The sequence below is a fragment of the Polypterus senegalus genome, chromosome 2 (genome assembly GCF_016835505.1).
Source record: "Polypterus senegalus isolate Bchr_013 chromosome 2, ASM1683550v1, whole genome shotgun sequence".
Taxonomy (NCBI): Eukaryota; Metazoa; Chordata; class Cladistia; order Polypteriformes; family Polypteridae; genus Polypterus; species Polypterus senegalus.
Window position 1 is genome coordinate 173,563,453 of NC_053155.1, and position 23,654 is coordinate 173,587,106.

General features: G+C 34.9%; 1 protein-coding gene across 1 annotated transcript in view; it reads right to left on the reverse strand.

Moving 5' to 3' along the window:
* The window catches only part of LOC120523552 (1,4-alpha-glucan-branching enzyme-like), a 918,458-nt gene that overhangs the window by 358,698 nt on the left and 536,106 nt on the right, over positions 1-23,654 (reverse strand). Inside the window, exon 10 of the mRNA XM_039744954.1 lies at positions 543-641. Within this exon, the coding sequence (XP_039600888.1) occupies positions 543-641 (99 nt within the window). The remainder of the gene's footprint in view (positions 1-542; positions 642-23,654) is intronic.

The window sequence follows — 23,654 nt, forward strand, 5'->3', positions numbered from 1 at the left end:
TTTTCTTTCAAGTGCATTTCCCTGTTTTCACACCGTAACAGCAGGATCATTTTATTCATTTTTTCCAGGTAAAATAATGTTAATAAAGATTTTTTTTAAGTATTGCTTGTTATGACAGTGTTTTGTGACTTAATCAATGTAAAAGTGACATTTGCATCTAACCTAAGCAAATTTGCATCATATAATTTATAGGTTAGGCGAGTCAGGGAAAAATGGGACAGATTGTTTCCTAATCAGTGACACATTGAAGATTTTCAGATGACCTGAGTAAAGTTCAGCTTGTCCTTGCAATGAAGATTTTCAGATGACCAGAGTAAAGTTCAGCTTGTCTTTGCAAGAAGCTACTCTTTTGTAACGTGAAAGGAATAAATAAATACATAATAAAATAAAGCTGACATCACTATTGTCAAACGGTACTGAAGCAAAAACATTTCACATTTGGAAAATACTATAACACAATTAAAGGAGAAAAAGGAGATCACAATTCAAATATTACAAAAGTATGAATTAGAATTTAAAAATAAAAACAACACATAGCACACCTGTATCCACTTATCTGGAACTGCCATGGCTAAGCGGTAGTCAAATCCAACACCTCCTTCTGAAACAGGGCGGCAAAGAGCCGGCATCCCAGAAACATCCTAAGAAGAAAAATAATTTTTAGAAAATTACATTACATTAACAAGCTGGGATATGGGTGAAAAGGCACGTCAATTTACAAGACATTTCTGAACCCTTAATTAAAGTTTTAAATGCAAAAAATTAAACATTTCTTATAGTAAAACTTTATTTCATTAGAAATGAAGAGCACAAACCGTGAGCCTAAGCCTGCAAAATGTGATTTAAGTGTAGATTAACATTAAGAAAATTATAGTCTTTCGTGATGCTTAATGCAATATGACAGATTTTATTATATTATAGCATGTTAAATAATAGTATAGAGTGATGAAGGCTCCTTTAAAAATATAGAGCATGAAGAAAATTCTATGAATGCACAGAAATGTAGCACCAAACAAGCAAAAATTAATAAGCAACAGGAGAAACAGCAAACAGCATTACAAAAACATCAGAAAACAGCAGAAACAGTTGGTGCTTTAGAAAATCCATCTACTGTATACAGGTGTACTGCACAATAAAATGTATACTTGATTCACTTTAAAGCTTTGTAGGACATCTTCGAAGCATATCGTATAGTACTGTCTAGCCTATGAGCTGCTGCTTTACTCTCCTATCAGTTAACAGTCACTAATTTGATGTGTGCAATTCCCAAAAATATGTCTTCATTGTAAACAAGGGACTGACTGATGTTAGTTAAATCTGAAAAAAACACTTTAAAAAACTGCTCTGTTATTGTTTCTGTTAAAGAATCTGTTTCAGATGTGAACTGAAAATGGTGGAAATACAACTGGAATACAAAAAATATCTTCAGTAAATTATTTTCATACATGTTTTTCTAACAATTTGGCTGCTTCATTGAGCATGGAGAGAAGGATGTGGCAGTTACAGGAAACTGGTACCAGTCTGATTTCCATCACTCCCTGATCACAGTGTGCATAAAAATGAGGAATAAGGTCTACAGCATACACTTTAAGAACAACAATTTAATTACATTTCATTTATTGGAATAGTACACACTTTCACTTAAAACCCCAGCAGAGTAAACTCAAAATAAAGCACAAAAATTAAAATGAAAACATAAAATTAACATAAAACAACAAAAAACAAAATCTCCATTACATCTGCATAAAAAGTATTCAGACCCCTACACTTTATTCACATTTTATTATGTTACAGTCTTATGGTAGTTGTTTAAATTAATTTTTTCCCTTACCAAACAATATGCAGTGCCCTAGAAAGACAAGACAGAAGCATAATTTCAGAGCTTTTTATTGCAAATATGTTGATGTTGATATTTTATATTGACATATGTATTTACATCCTTTGCTATGACACATGAAATTTGCCTCAGTTGCATTCCATTCTATTGATCATCATTAAGGAGTTTCCACACCTTGTTTTGTGTCCACCTGTGGTAAATTCAATTGATTGCACATGATTAGGAAAGGCACACATCTGTCTATATAAGGTAATAAAGTTGAAAATGTGCATCAGTACAGAACAGGACATGAGGTGAAGGAACTGCCTGCTGAGCTCAGTGATAAGGAGCCTGTCCAGGCACAGGCCTGGGGAAGGCAACACAATATCCTACTAGCATTGAAGTTCCCAACAACACAGTTGCCTTCATAATTCTTAAATGAAATAATTTTGGAACAACCATGACTCTTCCTAGAGCTGGCTACCCAGACAAACTGAACAACTGGGAGGAGAAGTTCCTCAGAAGGTGAGTTGACCAAGAACTTAACAGTCACTCCAGAAAGTCTGTGTGGAGATGGAAGAAACTTTCAGAAGGACAACCACCACTACAACACTCCACAAATCTGGGCTTTATGGAAAAGTGGCCAGACAACACATGAAAAACAATCTGGAGTTTGCAAAAATGCACCTAAAGGTCTCTCAGACTATGAGAAACAAGATTCTTTGGTTCGATGAAAACAAGATCGAACTGTTTAGCCTTAGTTTTAAGTGTTACATCTGAAGGAAACCCGACACTGCTTTTCGCCTACACAGTACCATCCTAGTGGTAAGGCATGGTGGTGAAAGCATCATCCTGCAGGGTTTTTTGTCAGTGTCATAGATTGGGAGAGTAGGGAAACCTGAAAAGAGCAAAGTAAAAAAATATCCATAAAAATTACATCTGGACCTCAGATTGGGCTGAAGATTCAACTTATAACAGGTCGATGACCCTAAGCACAGAGCAAAGACAACACAGGATCAGCTTTGAGTGACCATGCCAGAGTTTGGATGCAATCAAACACCTCTGGAGAGACCTAGGAATAGTTAGTCGACAACTTGATAGCCTTGATGGACCCTAACAGAGCTTGAGATGATCTGCAGAAAATCTACACATCCTGGTTTGTGAATGACGACTCTACGCTATAATATCTGCCAAATGTGCTGCAAGTAAGATAATGAGTAAAAAGACTGAATACTTGTGTCAATGTGACATTTCAGTTTATTTCATACATTTTCAAAAATTTCTAAAGTCTTGAGTGGTGCTTGATTTGTGAAAAAATGAATGAAAATTCTTTTAGAAAAACAAACATCAAAACAATTTTCCCACCATCTCCAAATTACCAACTTTGATAAACAAAATCTGCCCAATTTTGGTCACCTCCCCCCTATTTCTATTCCAGAAGAGATATTGATGAGTTTTGAAGACTCAGACCACATTTCTATATTACATAAAACCATTTTAAAGTTCCTTGCTTTTAAAGATCCCAAAGTAAAGAGGGAAAAGGATCTCTTACTCAAAATTTCAAAAAAGGAATGCAAGGCAGCCATGGACAGAATTAACTCTAACTCCATATTCGCAAAGCACTCAATTATTAAACTTAAAAATTATTATTGATTACATCTTTCTCGCTTAAAATTGTCCAAAAAGTTTCCAGGGCAACTTGCAAACATTACAATCAAGCTCCAGCTTCACTAGGCCACATGTTTTGGACATGTACAAAATTAACATCATTTTGGACAAAACATTTTAAGTGCCTGACAGACAACCTTGATATCACAATCACTCCTAATCCATTAATAGTTGTGTTTGATGTACTCCCAGATGGGCTTAAAGTGGAGAAAGGCAAACAAACTGTAATTGCCTTTAAATTAAATTTAGTTCTGTTAAGTTTGACTTGATTGTATGGAATGTTACATACTTTAAATAAATTCAATAAAAGTTAAAAAAAAAAAAAGAAGAAGAAAAAGACTGCAGAATAACAAATGGTATAAAAAGTGATGGGGTCTGAATACTTTCTGGTGAAACCATATAAACATAAATGTATAACCCAGCCAGACTTTTTAAGTGTAGGGTGTGCAGATAGACATTTTTTCTTATTTGCGCAACTTAAAAAAATTATAAATGGTAGTTATGTCAGTGCCATCTGGGGGAGTACAAAATAATGTTGCTTTAAATTTTTTTTTAATTTAAACATATGTGCATTTTACTTAAAGATTGTGCAATTTTTTTCATTTAAACAGTCTAAACCATTTCACTGCCAACAGTACCCTATAAAAATGTTTAAGCATAGGGTACTTTTTCCAATTAAACAAACTGAGTGATTTTTTTTTTTTTTATTTAAACAAACAACGCACGTTTAGCTCAAACATTATCCTATAAAGAATAAAAATTAAATCATACCAAAAGTCCAATTAAACATTTAAAGAAGCCTAAAGTGAAGGATGGTGTGATGGACGGCTGACGTTTCAGCCCGGCCGGGACATCCCTCAAATGAAGAAACCAGCCTTTTCAGAGCACTACATCCCCCGGGACGCTAAATGGCAACTCCCCTGAATGGCAATGGTTCCTCGGAATCCCGCAGGGCAATATGGGACATGGAGTCTGCCTCTTCAGCCCTGTTGCCCCATGGGTGGTGCCAGGGGGAGCTCACCAACAACCAGAGGACTATTAGCATGACGCTAACCCAGAAGTACATTTGGAGTCAAGAGGAAGTTAAACCCGAAATACTTCTGGGATACTTAAAGAAGGCGTTTGACCCGGAGAAGGAATACTTTCGGGTCATGGACTTTAAAAGGACTATGTGAAACCCAGCAGAGAGAGCCGAGTTGGGAGGAAGTGTGATGGAGTTGCTGGAAGTTTAAGATTGGTTATTGTTTATTGTGATTGTTGTATTGATTTATTATTGAGAATTGTGGAGTATGTGGTGCTTTGTGAACTTTATTGAAGAATTATTATTAAAGAATCTTCTTGGTATTTTAAAAGTGTGTCTGGAACGTCTGTCTGGTGGGTTTCACGGGGCAACAGCGCCTCAAGCATCCATAATGGATATCATATGTCTTTACTGCTGATCCCTCGGGAGCAGCAACATTCCTAGCCATACTAACAGAAATGCCATTCTAACTAGCTAGAGTGAGTGCTAGTGTTGCAAATACATTTTTTTTTATTTCTGTTAGCTTGTGAAGTCTGTCCTCTATTATCTTCAACCTCCTGTAAATATTTCACAAGTTCTTTACTTATGTGCACTCTTAAAGGCAGCACAGTTAAAGTTTAGGATACTCTTCTTTTCATATTAACACAAAGAGTGTGGATTGTTAGAGCAGATATGGCTGTTGTGTCTTCATCAATCTAGTTTAGTTCAACATAATATACATCCTCAATATCACTCACTTTTATTATTCTTCAATAACGTCACTAAGGGGAAACTTTTTGTATAAGGCAGCTAACCCAAACACACTACAGTAGCAGTAACTATGGTATAAAAATGGTTGTAGAGTGTGACAACTACTTTGTTGATCCTGACTGATGCATCATTATAGCATCAGTGATGTCTGTGCATTGTTTAGGATTTAGTGTTCACTACATGAGTATTCTTTATGTGTGCTTCTGGTCATTTTTATAACTTTATAACTTTGATTACATTTCACCACTGCAGGATACTCAGGTTCATAGTTCAAAGCTTGCTGTCACACAAAAAGAGTTAATTTTTATACAAATAAATAGTTTGTCACCTGTTTACTATCTAACTGTTTGGAAATCTGCAGTGCAACTGTTATGTAACAAATGTTATTAATCAAAGAGGAATATCTTGAAGGCTTGACGCTGAATGTATCACTGCTGATGGCACATGCATTCAGCATTTTCAGTTTTAAGATAAGGGGAGATATGATCACAACAGCAGTGAAATAATGTGAAACCACAACAAACTGAATACAATGAAAATGAAAAGACTTGATAACAATTAAAAAGCTGCTTCATAAAAATAGCTTCAATAGTTGCTGTAGCAAGAATATGTTATTTACAGTATAATAATGCAATCTCAGCATTGATTTAAATGAAGACATTTTATGTGGGCCAGCTTTATTCTTTCAGTTAATATTAAGCTCTGATTCTCAGACACTTAGAATGAAGAATTAGTCATCTCTGCAAAAAAAATAGGAAAGGGACGCCTGAGCCATTTATGATTTATATGTCAAAAACAGTATTCAAACTTAACAGGAAGTCAACACAACAAATTAAGAAGTGGGAGTCTGTTTGAACGTCTTAATTTAAGTGCAATCTTTACTACTATAGAGAGAGGTTGGGAGCGTGCGTTGAATTTTTTACTACTAAGTTTTAAATTAAATGTAGAACAGTGTAAGATTGATTTGGAGGGTATGACAAAAGATTATGAAAAGAGTTAATTCCATTTGAGTGGGATACAGTAAATAAACATTAAGTTACTATTCAAACATTAGTGTCTATGTTTTTCATTATATATGTGCTTCTTTTTAAACAAACACCTTCAATGTGACAATCTACAGTCAGCATTACATATTTTTATTGTGCTTCTATGTCCTTCACTCAAATCTTAATACTCTATGCAAGTTTTCTGCTTTGTAGAACATGTCATTTCTAAACTTTCTGTCATTCTTTTATTCGAATTTTGACATTAATTTAACATTTTTCTCTTTAATATACATTTTCCATTTCTTAATGCTTGATTTAACTGTACTCTAAGGGATACTCAGTGACTTAAATATTTTCTTGTCTCCATCGCCTGATTTATACTTTTCAATCACCTTTTTCCTGGAGTTGCTTGGCATGTTCTTATTTAGTTACTGTGTAGGTTAAGTTACAATAGTGCCTCCCCACAAGTTGGATCTTTTAGATACAACTGATCTCCATTTAAATAATTATATGATGTCTAAAACCATTTGGATGCATCACTGAAGATTTAGGCATGTCATATTAAAAGGGTGTGAATCCTTACACAATGATTTTTCTTTGTTTTGTATTTATACTTCATTTGGACCACTTTGCAGAGATGATATATACATTTTGTTTAAATAATTTTACTTTGAAAAAAGTATTTTGTTTAGCATGAGTCAGTGTAGGTGTTCCAAGGAGTATGCTCACAATGTATGAAAATTCAAGAATTAACTGTCGGTTTTCTTTGCTTGTGCTACATGAAGATGGTGACACATATTTGAAAGTATTGCATGGCTGAAGGTGGAAGGTCTAAGGGAACAACGGACTTGGCAATGAATGGGACACTCTTTAGGGGAAAAAATTCTGGTGCACACACTGAATTGTATATATATAAGGTAGCTGCATACTCAAATCATGTAATTTTTTTTTTCCTATAGAGTGTCTTATGGTATATGTACACTTTTGCATTTACTTCAGGCACTTAGCACACTTTGTGTAGCACTGCATTGTGTGTTTTAAGCAACAGCAGAGCATAAATACTGGTGAGGAGTTTTTCCTGATAAAGTGTTGACGCCCTTCCATTTAGTACAATTCAAGCAAACCCAACACATCTAGTATCAAATTTTTGATAGTGACTGATGTAACAAATATATATATAACACTATCCCCTACTTGGAAATAGATCTCAATTAATTACCAGGGAAAGACTGCAACTGTGATGATGCAACTCTTTGAGGCTTTCATTTGCATTGAGAGAAATATTGTTACTGACAATATTTTCACATCACTTTACATCACAAAAAAACAGAGACAGGATCTGCCATCCCATTCTGTAAGTTAACACAAGAGATGGTCAAGGAGGGAGACACAGGGAAAGTGTGGATGCACACAACACGGCAAAAGTGAATGAACTAACACAAAAGCTGCTCACAATACACAACAATTTAATCATGCTGTCTATTGTTTACATACATGCTCTATGAAAAATATAAATAACTTTTGAAACTATTTACAAATAAAAGTGTTAGTATCTGAAATGTGCTCAATAACAAAATGGGCTTACTGCAAGTAGCAGCATGACTTTTAGAAAGTATCTTTTTGGGACTCTCTTACTTCCAGGAAAACAACGCAGTGGCAGATGGGAAGATGTACACTTAATAAAATAAGACTGTAAAGTATCATCATTTTGCATGTGCCAGCTGCTCAAGAGAGATGACAAAAATCTTTGCTGACTGCTGATGTGGACTGTTTGTAACAAGCGTGTATGCTATTTTCCATTTACAGGTCAGGTCGTGGAGCATGCACTAGCTGGCCGTGTTGCTGCACCCACTGAAACAGTTCAAGATCCATGTACAAATGTTTTATCCACAAATATGGTTCTAAATATAAAGCTTTTAATTAGAATAAAAAATTAACCAAAACTTTTTTTTTAATTTATGTTCCCAGTACATTGCAACCCTAAAAAGTTTTTTTTTTTTTTTTATTGCAAATGTATGCTAATGTTTTAAGTTGAAAATATGTACAAAAAAAAGCTATATGTCAGAAAATATAATTTTGGGGGAAGGGAAGAAGGGACGTGTTATCACAATGGTGAGCTGATGGGTCATTAGTGAGAACAAAAGGATTTTGACACCACTTGCTGTAGGCCTGGCAGTTATAATACTATATATTATAATAGTTATAATAATGCATAACACATTCTTTAGTACCATTTTTCATTGTCTTGAACATTCCACTGTAAATACAGGGATGGAACATTTTAGATTTAGTATGGATACAATTTTAAAAACACATTCCAAGGCATCATGCACTCCCTGCTGAATATAAATCATGTGCTGGACTTTTTTGTGGGCAAATCAAAGAACACAGTATTCAGAATGTTGGAAAAATGTACTTAAGATCACAAAGTAAAGGATTAAAATGCTAGGGAAAATCAATCTAAACATACATGGAGAGATTCCAGACTTGAGCAGAGTTGTGGCAGACAAAGTTTACTGCAAATAAGTGTAATGTTTACACAAAGACAGTAAAAGAATTTAAACTTGAAAGTACATCAATAAAAGACTTTCAGGAGTCCAACTGGTCTTGTCACTGTCCCAAAACAGGTAATGTGCAGAACTGATTAAAAACCCTGACAGAATATATGATTACAAATCAAGAAGGATTATTCCTAAGCCTCTGAACATATCAAAGTTTTGTGATTTCATTTGCAATACTATATTCTGTTTTACTCTCTCTTTTACAAAAGTATTTAACAGCCCTAGAGAAAGCTTTTTAAAAAGTTTTCCTTTTGACAGATAAAAGAATGCCTCTAAAACTTATCTAAATAATATGTTTTGTGTTTTTTGAAAGAACAATAACAACAAAAAAATATTCTTTTTTTATATCAACATCCATTCAGTTGTCTTTAGGTCCATCCACTAGGTTCTGTCATGAAAATAATTCACCCTTGTTTCTTTGAACTTTGAATCAATTAAAGCAATATTTTATTTTTTTCTGACATTTTGTTTTACCAGTCATAAGATAAATATGACACTACTGTGAAGCTGCTCTTTAGACCACCCTATGTCTTCTACAGATTCTCTTGGGGATCACAGGAAACCATCTTAAAAATGAACCACTTTAATAATGCTTGTAATCTGCTGTTAAATGTTTTATTGCTTTAAAGTACCAACAAAAATTATTTGACTTATGGGAGTAAAAATAATAAAGCAACACCTAAGTATTTATTGGGAATCACAAATACCAGACTAGAAGTGTTACTCAACCTTTTTCCTTAATAATACCTGAAATTCCCTGCATGGAGAGAGGAGGTTTTTCTTTGAACTTCCAATGGAACATAAGTGCACTTGCCTCTCATGTTATTAGGACAGGTGCCACAAAGATTACATAATCTTTTACTGGAATAATCCAGTGTACATCAACTTAAAGACAAACCATTTTCCCACTTCAGTGATTTCTTTACATTTTAATAAAACTTTTTTGCAATTAAAAAGTAATTCTTCCATTTTCACATCACATATACCAGTCCAATGGGAGACACAAAAGGAAAAAGAGTGAGAATTTGTGTTTTATTACTCCTCAGCGGTATAATGTTTTTTGTGAATTAAAAGGAAAAGCAGCTCTTTGCTTTAGCAAAGGGAGCAATTTTAGTTGCTTGGTAACAAACACCCAATAGTATTTTCTGACAAGCAGCGATTCACTCATTGAGCAACTTCCCAAAAAGGTCAGTAACCACCTAAAGTGGTTTTATTATGATAAATTTTGAGAAATACATTACATAGACAAAACAGTAAGACCTAAATCAACTATGTTAAGTTTTTAATGGTAACTGGTACAGTACAAGAAATGTACTACATAGAGCCACACTAGCCTTTGTAAAGCTATAACTCAAATATATATGTTTATGTCTCAATTTATGTTGTAGTTCACAGACTCTGTAGCTAGATATATTGATTACACAGTAACCCAATCTGAAAAACACTGGATTAGTAAACTTAGCAATAATCAAGATTTTTCCAGGTATATGTTAAAAGGTCTGGCCAGAGACATTACTGATAATGCACACATTATTATTGAAATTAAAAAATGATCTGACTGATCTTACTGACCAAGCACGTTAGTACTATTCAATAAAGTTCACTTTCAGTTTTGGGCAAAAGAACACTTTACATATCCAGACACATTTTTTGAAAATATGTATGCATAACTTTTTCCAGTTACATTTATATTACAGATGAGAGTTAAAATGGTTTGCTATGGTATGAAAATGATATGTACTATAAAAGGTAAAGTTACAAATATGCAGTATTTTGTGCTTCTCAGCAAAAAATATAATATAGCGGTAAACATTATCAAGTTCAAGTTTAGTTGACTAGAGTTACAGTACAGCAAGGGACTAATACGATTTAACTAACACTTGATTTGAACTAATGTGTCATATTTTCTTAAACTGGAGGATGAGAATGGGCTTTAACTGTCATATCTGTCTGAGCGCTGAAATATCAGAAAGGCAGCTCAAGAGATTTACCTTAAAAATTAAAGAATTGGCTCATTTGGCCACTGCAGCCTGTTCTCCATGGAGCTTCTCAAAAAGACAAAATAAAGCTAAAAATAAGCTATGAAACTGCTGGAAGCATGAATGCAGAAACACGTTTCATATGCCTACCAAAAAATAATAGAATATCATTTTATTACAGTACACAATGCATATCTGAAAAATACCTTCAAACTTTTAACAAAAAGTAGATAATTTGCAATGTAAGTTACATCTTTATACCCTTTTATCAAATTTGGATTTTAATGGATAGACAAGAAAGAAGCATTTGTCTCTTTGTATTATTATGTCGTCGAAGGAAATTTTGTTTACACAACATGTTAATTAATAGCAACAAATTAAAATGCTATAAACAGAAACAGAAAATTTTTCCAGTCAAAGCAGTAAGAGATATTTTTGTGTTATTTTTTGTTCAAGTTAATTAAAGCTTTTAAAAAAAAAAAAAAAAAAAAAAAATACATACCTGTATATATATATATATATACATATATATATATATATATATATATATATATATATATATATATACAGTGCATCCGGAAAGTATTCACAGCACATCACTTTTTCCACATTTTGTTATGATACAGCCTTATTCCAAAATAGATTAAATTCATTTTTTTCCTAATAATTCTACACACAACACCCCATAATGACAACGTGAAAAAAGTTTACTTGATGTTTTTGCAAATTTATTAAAAATAAAAAAACTGAGAAATCACATGTACATAAGTATTCACAGCCTTTGGTCAATAATTTGTCGATGCATCTTTGGCAGTAATTACAGCCTCAAGTCTTTTTGAATATGATGCCACAAGCTTGGCACACCTATCCTTGGCCAGTTTCGCCTATTCCTCTTTGCAGCACCTCTCAAACTCCATCAGGTTGGATGGGAAGCGTCGGTGCACAGCCATTTTAAGATCTCTCCAGAGATGTTCAATCGGATTCAAGTCTGGGCTCTGGCTGGGCCACTCAAGTACATTCACAGAGTTGTCCCGAAGCCACTCCTTTGATATCTTGGCTGTGTGCTTAGGGTCGTTGTCCTGCTGAAAGATGAACCGTCGCCCCAGTCTGAGGTCAAGAGTGCTCTGGAGCAGGTTTTCATCCAGGATGTCTCTGTACATTGCTGCAGTCATCTTTCCCTTTATCCTGACTAGTCTCCCAGTTCCTGCTGCTGAAAAACATCCCCACAGCATGATGCTGCCACCACCATGCTTCACTGTAGGGATGGTATTGGCCTGGTGATGAGCAGTGCCTGGTTTCCTCCAAACGTGATGCCTGGCATTCACAACAAAGAGTTCAATCTTTGTCTCATCAGACCAGAGAATTTTGTTTCTCATGGATTGAGAGTCCTTCAGGTGCCTTTTGGCAAACTCCAGGTGGGCTGCCATGTGGCTTTTACTAAGGAGTGGCTTCCATCTGGCCACTCTACCATACAGGCCTGATTGGTGGATTGCTGCAGAGATGGTTGTCCTTCTGTAAGTTTCTCCTCTCTCCACAGAGTACCTCTGGAACTCTGACAGAGTGACCATCAGGTTCTTGTTCACCTCCCTGACTAAGGCCCTTTTCCCCCCCCCGATTGCTCAGTTTAGATGGCTGGCCAGCTCTAGGAAGAGTCCTGGTAGTTTAGAGCTTCTTCCACTTACGGATGATGGAGGCCACTGTGCTCATTGGGACCTTCAAAGCAGCAATTTTTCTGTAACCTTCCCCAGATTTGTGCCTCGAGACAATCTTGACTTGGAGGTCTACAGACAATTCCTTTGACATCATGCTTGGTTTGTGCTCTGACATGAACTGTCAGCTGTGGGACCTTATATAGACAGGTGTGTGCCATTCCAAATCATGTCCAATCAACTGAATTTGCCACAGGTGGACTCCAATTAAGCTGCAGAAACATCTCAATGATGATCAGAGGAAACAGGATGCACCTGAAGTCAATTTTGGGCTTCATGGCAAAGGCTGTGAATACTTATGTACATGTGCTTTCTCAGTTTTTTTATTTTTAATAAATTTGCAAAATCCTCAAGTAAACTTTTTTCACGTTGTCATTATGGGGTGTTGTGTGTAGAATTCTGAGGAAAAAAATTAGTTTAATCCGTTTTGGAATAAGGCTGTAACATAACAAAATGTGGAAAAAGTGATGTGTTGTGAATACTTTCCGGATGCACTGTATAATAATTATAGCCCCTAAATTAAAAATGACAACATGGTGGCGCAATGGTTACCTCTACTGCATCAATGTACCAGGAGAAAAAAATTGAATAGTTTCCTGGGAACTTGTTGTGTTTGCACGTTCTCGCCATAGCCACGTTCTGATGCTTACTGAGTACCCCAGTTTTCCTTTTACATACCAAAGATGTACCTCATAGATTAATCAGCACTTCAAAGTTGCCCTGTATAAGTGCGGGTGGATGTGTATGAATAACTGATCAGAACCCCACAAAGGGTTCATTCCTGCCTGGTCCTGGCTATATATGACAGACACTTTGAATACATCATTTTTTTTTGTCTTTCTTGGCAGCTATAAATATTGTTCAGAAGAATGATTTTTTTTCCTTTAAACAATTCTTCTACTTAAGAACATACTGCAGAATTGTCAACAGTCAGTGCCAGTGCTACCCATACTTGGGCCTGGGTGCAAGTACACATAAAAGTGCCCAACCAACTTTGCCCACCAATACACCATTATACTTATGGCACAATAGAAAATGTTTACTGTATATATTCCTCTTCTTCATAAAGTTTATCTAGTGCTGATGCAGGGTCTACTTTTTGGCATATCATTCTCCACTTCTTCTTGTCCATGTCATCTTCAGGTGTGGTGTTGGCTTGTTTAATATCCTTGTTCAACTGATCCAGCCATCACTTCTTCAGTCTTAGACATGATCATTTCCCACCAAGTGGCTTTATTGGCCACCGTCTGGTCATAGCTCTGCATCAAGTGATTATACCACCACATGTGTGCTTCTTGCATTTTTGCCATGATTGGTGCCACTACCTTCACTCTTCATACGTCTTTGTTTACTACATGATCCAGCCAGATCAGGCATAGGCTCCATTGTAGCCTCCGCATTTCCTCAACATGCAGTATTTGCTCATGCTAGGTTGTCGACGGCCAAAACTCTATACCAGAAAGGGCAACTGGTTGGACGATGGACTTGTATATCTTTGCCTAGAGGTAAGCTAGGCATTCTACAGTTACAAAGGACGCTGGTGACCTGGTGCCATTTCAACATTTGCTCAGGCTTCAGGAAAGGAGTCGCTGTCTGATGAGGTAATGAGCCGAGGTATTTACTGTATTATGTGATAATATATTGAACTTGATACTTAATAGGGTATTAAAAAGAAACAACATGAATAGTCATACTTTTAGAAAAACACTGAGTAAAGAACCACCTTTTATATCCCAAATAAATTGGAAAAAAAATTACTCAGACCTGGAATGAACCATGGTCTAGGCACAATGGAACAGCTTAACCTTTTGAAAATAATTAGCCATTGTTAAAAGATAAACATCAGTTTTAGGGAATGTAAAATCTTTGATTTGCAAGTGTTTGCTTTTCACAATATCTGTTCTAATTATGTCCATTATTAAGTCTGGTCAAAGGTACAAAAAAATCATTCATATTAGAATTATTCCTACTACCACAATTTTGGGAAGCCCAGTTTTCATAACTTCAGCCTCAGTTGCATCTACATCATAATGAGCCAGTCTAGTGGATGTACTGGCAAGGTGGTTGCTACCCTTACCATCTGCCAACTAATTTTGGCAGTCAGTAGTACCTGCTACTGTTACATGGGAAACCTTGAGCCAGGAACCACAAACTCTTTTGTGCATTTACTAATAAGCTCTTTTCACACTTACACATTTTTATTTCTAAGAGAAGCTGTGACAGGTAAACTCTCTTCTAGTTATCTAAAACAATGGTGAATCACAAAACAAGAGCTTTTGTGGTGTCCCTCGGTATTCAAATTCTAAACAAAAACAACCATACCTTATTTTTCACATCTTCATGACTGATAAAGCATAGATGAGAAAATGGACCCAAGCCATCAGGAGAGACTAAATTTTGTTATTCACTGTGACAATATGTATGTTTGTAATCATCGCTTCCCACTGCAAAATTTGATGAGTACATAAAGTTTATGTACTGCCTTAAGACTAATGCTTCGGTGAAAATGTTTAGCTGGAACAATTGTGATATTCTATGAAGACGGGAATTATCTTTTGAAAGAGAAAGTGCTCATCTCAGATTTCATGTGTGAGAGTCTGCACTGATGGAACACATCACACCAAGTCTCCTCTCAATGGAACAGAACTATGAAATGGCACTTCCTGGTCAGTATACACAACTTAATGTTACTGAAATTAGATTAATTTTTTTTGAACTGTTAGCTAAAAACCACCTTTAATGCTGTGTGTTTGTGAGTTTCATGGTAGGAACTTTAAATTAAATTATTAAATAATATATGACAAACATAAAAAAAACAACTGACATAATATAAGTGGTTGGCAGGTAAGCAGATCAAATATAGATCATTTATAAGATTAAATTTACTTTGTTTATTCCATATTACAGTATACTGATGTCTTTTGAAACAGAATAGACTAATGTTAAATATTTAAAAAGGAGTTACGCTAAAAACCCTCATCATACAGACATAAGAAAGTTAACAAAATTATGTCAGTAATTACAAAGGAATTCCTCCATACAAAATGTATATCGTTTGTCCACTTTTGATTTTTAACAATTCTTTTTTCCTAGTAAAAATTGGAATAAATATTATCCATTGCTAACTACTACTTGATAGAAAAGGCTAGTTCTATTTTCTGCTCTGTGTGATTCTCACTTCCCGACTTATATTTTTGCATCATCTTCACTTAGTGCTGTACTCTAAAAAAGCATACTGTAACTGCAAAGTAAGGCTGTCTGTTTTTCAGTCTTACAAGAACACAGGACACACAATGGTGTATTAACCAATAGTGGTTACCTAGTTTGGATTGAATGTGCCTAAAATTAACAATTAAAAAAAAAAAACTCATATCAGTGCTTTTTAGGCAGAACACCGAGTTTTATTTTTAAATATGCCCAACTAATATGGCTATTGGAAAAAAATCAAACCCACATACAATGTAAAGGTTATTTCCACTACATATTCATTGTCATTAGGGGAGAACACACACCGACAGGCCCTAACAGATCATGGCCCGGGTACAATTCCACCCATTGCAACCACCACAGTGTGCTGGACCGCTAACAGCTATTTAATATTACAGTTTTATTCATAAACTATAAGAATAGTTTGAAAAACTGCAGCTAGTTTTTTGTATTTTAAGTTTCTTAAAATTCATACTCAACCTAATTATTCCGCTTCAACAACTGAAAATCAATTTCTGTTTCAGTTTTGAGTCTAAAATGAGCTAAGTTTACTTTTTACAATTTGTTGTTTGTTTCATCAATAAAGATAGGTAACATTTTCCTTTTTAGCCAAATATGCTTTTTTTAAGCCTAAAGCCAAAATGCTGTTGTAAACAGAAGCTGAAAATAATAAACATTGGGACAAGTTTATTATAGCGCTAAGGTTTTTTATATGCCAGCTTTAATTTCTCATTCTGCATATATGTCCATACTGCCATGTATTAAAATTAAAGGATTCAGCAAATAATTAAGAAAATTAACATCTGTAAACATATATAGTGCTCTAGAAATGTAAGTAGAAATGTGCAAAACACAAAAAACTGAATAAACATAGTGTGTTAGGGGTAGCATGGTTGCACAGCAGTTAGTGCTGGTGTTTTACAGATCCAGTGTCCTAAAGTTTCAATCTCACGCCTGGTTGTTACTTATATGCATGTTATATGTATTGGGTTTTTCCTACAATATTCCCAAGATCTTCGTGTTAGGTTACCTGGCAGCTCTAAATTGGTAAAGTTTGTGTGTGTTTAGGTGTGTGTTGGTATGTGCATGAATGAGTCCTTTTATGAACTAACTCCTGCTTTGAACACAATGTTGTCAAGAAAGTTGTGAGGCACAGATTGTCAGGTATGTACTAACATCATAAAAATAGTTATTTTTAATAACAAAATTTTAAAAATATTCCAATCATTCTTTTTCTCTCAAGCACAGCTTCACTGTCTGTACCTTACAACTTGAAAGTTTAAAATCAACTTTCTGTTTTAAATACAAGTTTTCATTTTAGGATTGTGGGGCATTAAAGCTCATCTTGGTATAATCCCCAGATGGGTGTCTGTTGCACACCTAAATTACTCTCACTGGGCCAGTTAAGTTTTCAATTAATATTAATATTCTTGCATATCCTTTGGCACATAAAACTACTGAAAATGTTAAAATCCAAAAATAGGAATGGGGGACATTGAGTAATGAATACCGTAAATAAATAAACAATTTATTAAGTCATAATGGGAAAAGTAATGCTGTGTACTAAAACAGTACACCATTTTGCAAGGTGTACAGTTTGGTTTGGTACAGCTGAGCACTGTGGGAAAATAGTAAACATACAGGAAGGACTACACAGCAATAATATTTTTTCAGTTTTAGACTACTTAATTATCTTTCCTTCTCTTATGTACTATTTTCATTCATCTGTGGCAGCCATGGGTCATACAAGTTGTTGTTGAAAATGCAAAACAATTCAAAGGAAAATTTTCCCTAATTAAGCCATATCCAAAAGGTTCTGTGACTAGTCCATTTTCAAATATACCATACTGTATTTATTACTTTTAACACACTCTTTATTTTTGAGAAAAAAGTTATTTTAAAATTTTACAGATTCCTTCATGAATGGCTCAGAAAAGGTTAAAATAGGAAGTTCATCTGAGTAAAAATAATTGCTTAAAAAAACAGTCTGACTAAACCAATAACCCAGACAAAACTGTCCATGGTCATATCTTAATTGTGTGTATTGTTTAGGAATACGAGCTGAAGTATAAAAAATATGTTAATGGAAAGAGAGTAGTCAGTCAGTTATTCCAATAAAGAAGAATGGTAATCAGGGATGGACCTGAGGTGCCCTGCATTACAAGAAAAAAATCCAAAGTTTGTTTTCCTGCTTTTCATAACAAAAGGCTATTGATGCACATAATGGACTGATTAAGACAGATTCCAGTGGACCCTGGATAGAATTATAAAAATATTTCAGTTGGGCAGATACTGCAAAGATGAAAGATATTTAGTACATTTGGGGAGATGCCAATCTGAGAAGATTATTCCAAGAGTGCTCTATACAATGACCAAAAGAGTGAAAGACAGGATGACACCTAAGAGAATAGGGGCATCTCTTGCAATTTATAGTATTAATTTTCTGAGCGTACAACTGCTGAATATGAAAGTTGTTCATGGTATGTTACCATTTATCAAAAGCACTACACCTCACCCATAAAAAAAAAAAAGTTTGCTAGAGATCACAAGCATGTGAAGACAGTAATACAGTATAATGCAGAGCTTCAATGCTGCCTCATGGCCCAGAGAGCTTCCAGGAATTTATTGTTGACATAATTAAAAGTAGCATCAGAAAATTCTTCAGATGAGGACACCCTTCAGCAATCAGAAGCTCAAAGGTAGCAGGGGTCATGCAGCATGACAATGACTCCAAACACTGATAGAGTGGCATAATTTGAAGAATTAATTCATTTTAGCATGATCAAGTTGGACAATTCTGTAGAGGGAAATGAGTTGAAAGGTGGACAAATGGTTAAATGTAAAATGTGTGTATTCTCTTTGTTTAGTCAGATGTTCATAGACCATTATTTTAATTTCCTAAAGGTTCACAACATTTTTCTAAAGGTTCACAACATTTTTCTCATAACTAGTTTTTTTTTTTAAACATATAATAAGATGATAAGTTATTCATGAAATACATATGCCACTTAAGTTGATAAGTTAATCAAGTTAATACTGAACAGCTCTCATTGAGTTATATACTGTGTTAAAAGAGCGAGACACAAGAAAAGTCTATTTATAGATTCTATAGCAGAATCATCGATTTGCTGTCAAACCTGCTTAATCAAATTTAGAGTAATGTAGACTGGACTTATTTGGTGCTGATGGGGACAGATATTCATTTTTCACTCGCACCATGACAATTCACAGCTATCAAATAATCAAACACAAGTGTCTTTGGCAAAGGCACTGCAGACTTTTATGTTTGCTTGACCTCACATTTTATCTCATTTAATTTTTACTTATTCAATTATAAAGACAACTGACCTCTATAAAGCTTTATATTTCAGATATTCTAAAACATCTTTATATATTTCAGCACATATTTATTATGATACTAAAATTCACTATCTGAGGCAAAATAAACAGTTCTAAAATAAACACTTTTCTTAAGAAAAAACTTTGAGATAGACTATAATTTCAATGTGTCAAGAAAACATGACATGACATCTCGATGCAAACCGTGATTGTCAATTACAATCTTAATGCTATGGGGAAACAGAGCATCTAAAACAGAAAAAAAACAGAACTAAGGATCTAGCTAGACGTACAGAAATACCCCACAGATTACATTTGAGGATATCTCCGTTTCTTTTCTTGTTGACATCTTCTAGTCTTAAAATTATGAACTGCTATTGCTTGTCACAGTTAGATTAGACTATTTTATTTATAAAAGCACATTTAAAACAATAGAGGTTGCGCCAAAGTGCTGTACAAAAAAAAAAAAGCATTAAAACAAACACAATGCAAATAATCATGCAGAAGCAGATTAATAAAACAACCAATTATAATGTCCACCACAATCCCATTATACATAGTGAAAGGCAGAAGAAAACAAGTAGGTCTTAAGCGGACTTAAAAACCTCGATCGAGGATGAAGTCCTGATGTGCAGAGGTAAATCATTCCAAAGCCTAAGAGCAACAACTGAGAAAGCTCTGTCTCCCCTAGACTTCAGCCAAGAACTTGGAGCTATAAGGAGAAGTTGTCCAGGTGACCTCAGTCCTCTTGATGCCACATAGGGGTGAAGGTATATTTTGCAGCAAGACTATGCAAGGCTTTAAAAACAAACAACAAGATTTTAAAATCAATGTTTCTGGGTTTGTTTCATCTGTGGTTTCAACGGTTATTTTTTGTTTGCACTGCTCACAGACTTTATCAGTTAACTGTAATCAAAACTATAAAAGTGTTCCTAAAACACATTTTATGCACAGATGACAAATCCAAAACATGGGATACAGCTACAACAAAAGTGTAACCAGGAAATGTGCTTACTACTAGACAATGTTAAAGTGTATCAATATATTTGGAATGTTCTTTTTTCTTATCACACTTCAAAATGCTAAAATTTTACTTTCAATAAATATAATAAAGCAGTAGATATATGGAAAAATCAATGCATATTGGAAAGAGATTTCCTTTCTTTGAGTGTATGTGTTTTTGCAGCATTACTACCACAGGCATAAAATAAAACAAGTACAAACACATAAAACTGTAAAATTGGCCAAAGAAATTCTAATGTAAAAAATGATATGATATAGCAGATAAACAGCTAGTTTGGTAAAACTGACTATGTTCACAAAACATTTTGAAACGTTACTGAGAAGTTATTTATTTTTCAGATCTTTAGACATTATGTGAAAAAGCTATTAATTTGCTGCTGAATATTTCTGCTATGAGATGTTAAATATGGAAAGGTAAAAAAATAATACAGTTTGAGTAGTTAGGTACACTTTTACAAAATCAAAATGAAAGGTTACTTGCATTTTGTGTAGTATGATTACTGCTGCAGTTATTTAAGGTTTTGACAATTTTCCATGTCTACCTTATAAACCAACATTACTATCATAAAAATACCACATGATCCTGTATTGTATTCAGCAGCTGCCCATTATATGCAAAATTCTCAATATTCAACTATAACGGGAACTTTGCTTTTACAATTGTGTGTTAATTTAAAAGCACATATTCAGAAAAGAAAAAAATCTGCCTCTAACACAAAGGTCTGCAAACACTACCAATTAAAGCAGCAAAAAAGTAAAATATAATGGCTCCAAAGTAAACCAATGTTTTCAGGGGACCATAAAATACTAATATCTGTCATATCTTCTAAAAATAATGAATTAGTACAATATCAAAAGGAATTCCATTATATGTGAATAATTAATCTTTTTTTCAAAAGGCTTCAAAAAGCGTTAAGTATTCTGGTATTCTCTCCAACTCAGGTGAGATTATTAAGGAACCGAAGGTCCTTAATGCATTGTAGCTTTTCCCAGTCCAAATGAAGTGCATAATGAACTAAGGCAACTGCTCAAAAATACCTCGTACATTCACTGCCAACTTTTATTAATATGGTGTACTTATGGAAATCTTTGTTCCTAACAAGGGCACCAGGGGAGTATGTAAATTCTAAGTAAGCTTGTTATCTCTGTTTTTTTGTTGCTAGTACAGCTCTCTAAAAATACTAGCTTACCCATAAACTGTAGGTAGCAAAAAAGATGAATTTGCAGTTCGCATGAGCATAGTGTAACAAGCACATTTAAATAAATAAATAAATAAGTAAAAAACTAATGAGAAAGTTTGATAATGACTATATGGATCCTAAAATTAGTTTTTTGTAGTCCTACGATTAAATACACTTTATGCAAAAATAATGAAAGTTGTTCTGTATATAACACCTAAAAAGACCGATTTTTGCCACGATTTGATGTTAAATTTGTTTTCTCATTTATATGTATAGGCATCTTGTCCTCAAGGTCCATAGATTATGAAGACTACCTCTAAACATTAATTATTGTTTGTGTTGAAATATGGTTTTGCATTTTTTAAACTATATGTACACATGTATTCTGCAATTAATTCCTTTTGTATCAAATATACTAATGTATTCAAATGTATACTCAACTTATACTGTCAATTAGCTCCCAGTTTATATTTAAACCTTAAACTCACTAATGTTTGTTTATTTACTGTATAATTTATCTAGCACAATATTTTGTTTTGTAATTTAGGGTTGCTTTGTGATGGTATGGTCTGTTAACTAATTAAAGACTGACTAATTGTCTGTTTCTCATTAGAAAACTGCACATCTAGAATGGGAATGGACAGTACCAGTGCTTTGATTAAACCATGTGAGGCCTAATTAGTAAACTCCAGTGTAGCACAGTGAGAGTGCTGTGGCCCCACAGATCCAGCATCCCGTGTTCAGGTGCATCTGGAGTTTAAATATTCTCTTCATCTTTACATGAGCTTATAACCAAGTATTTTAATTTTCCTCCAACATGAAGTTAGGTTGATTGGCAAATTTAAACTGGACTTGTGTATGTGTAAATGGGCTTAGGAATGAAGACATATTTGTTAGTGGACTCTATGATACACTGGGGTTCTGTCCTTTATTGTTTCCTGCCTTGAAACCTCCTTGGGACCTAAACTAGATTAACTGAACTAGATAATATTAAGCTATAAACACGGGTTATTCTGGACTACTACTAATCAAATTAGGATATTCATTTCTCCCTGATTTTACTCCCATACATGTGCTTGTGACACTGTAAACAAACTGAATAAACACTGTTTCTTTCCTCCTCTTTCAGATCTGTCAACTAGTGCATTTAAAGACACAGAACCCTTTACAATTTTTTAATCAATTTATCAAAAACTAAACCATGAAATCAAACATTTGCTTTGGTTTTCTGTTTTTTATAGTCTCTGGTGCATCTGCTTTGCCAAAAATATCAAGCTGGTGTGAACTGGGACCCGGACACAGGCAGACGGACAACATAGTTCCACCACACACCGTTTATTTACAAGAATTATTTACAATTTGTGCTCACGTGCACCCCCAGTGCCTCCAGCACCGTTCCCTCAATTGTCCAGGCCTCACAATCTCTGTGCCTTTCTTTTGGCCGCCTCCTGTCCTCTCTCCAGCTCTGTCCTCTTCCACCCGACATTCACTGCTGACTGGAGGGAGACGGCCCCTTATATGGGAACCCGGATGGGCTCCAGCTGCTTCCCGGCAATCAGTCATAGCCACACCCCAGTGTGGCGGAAGTGCCGGCTGTGCACCCGGAAGCCGTCCGGGTGTCCCCTGTCGTCTTCCCCCCAGCACTTCCTGGTGTGGTGGAAGTGCTGGGCTCCAGGGATATGCAGGCATTGGGGCGCTGCCTGGCGGTGGCCACGGGTCCCTACAGGGCTGGGCTTCCAAGCCCTTTACCCGAGGCCCCCTACATAACCAGGACGGACGCCCCCTCACGGTCTGGAGGAGGCACAAGCCCTCCTCCGGTCCTCCTGGGCGTCCCAGCTGATCTTACACTGAGTTATTAATATACATTATTATTATTAATAGATTATTACCAATATCACTTAACTATTAACATATCATGCGTACATTTTAGTGAATTATCTCCTTGTATCTGCTTGTGTTTACTCCAGATCTGGTGGGGTCTTAAGAGAATTTATGTGTGAGTAAATGGATTGACCTTATGGCTAAGACATTCTTTTCTTGCTTTTGGCCTGTAGTTTAAACTATAATATAGTCTTATAATATCTAATTATTTATAAATGTAAAAGGTATAATTAAATAAATTTAAAAGGATATGTTAAGAAAACATTAATGCACGTAAGACATAAATACAGAAGCTAAAGTTAATTTAATGTTAAAAATTAACCTTAATTGGTCAATAGTAAATCTAACTTTATTTTTCATGAAGAAACCAACATTCTCTTATACTCCTTTTCCTAATGCTTAATAGTGTGATGAGCTTGTGACAACAGCTAGTTTGCTGCGATTTTTATCTATTAAAATGAATCAATACTAGCTTAGGACACTTTTCTTAGAATGCAGAGTGCATGCTGCCATACTTCCGACTCTTCTGCTCT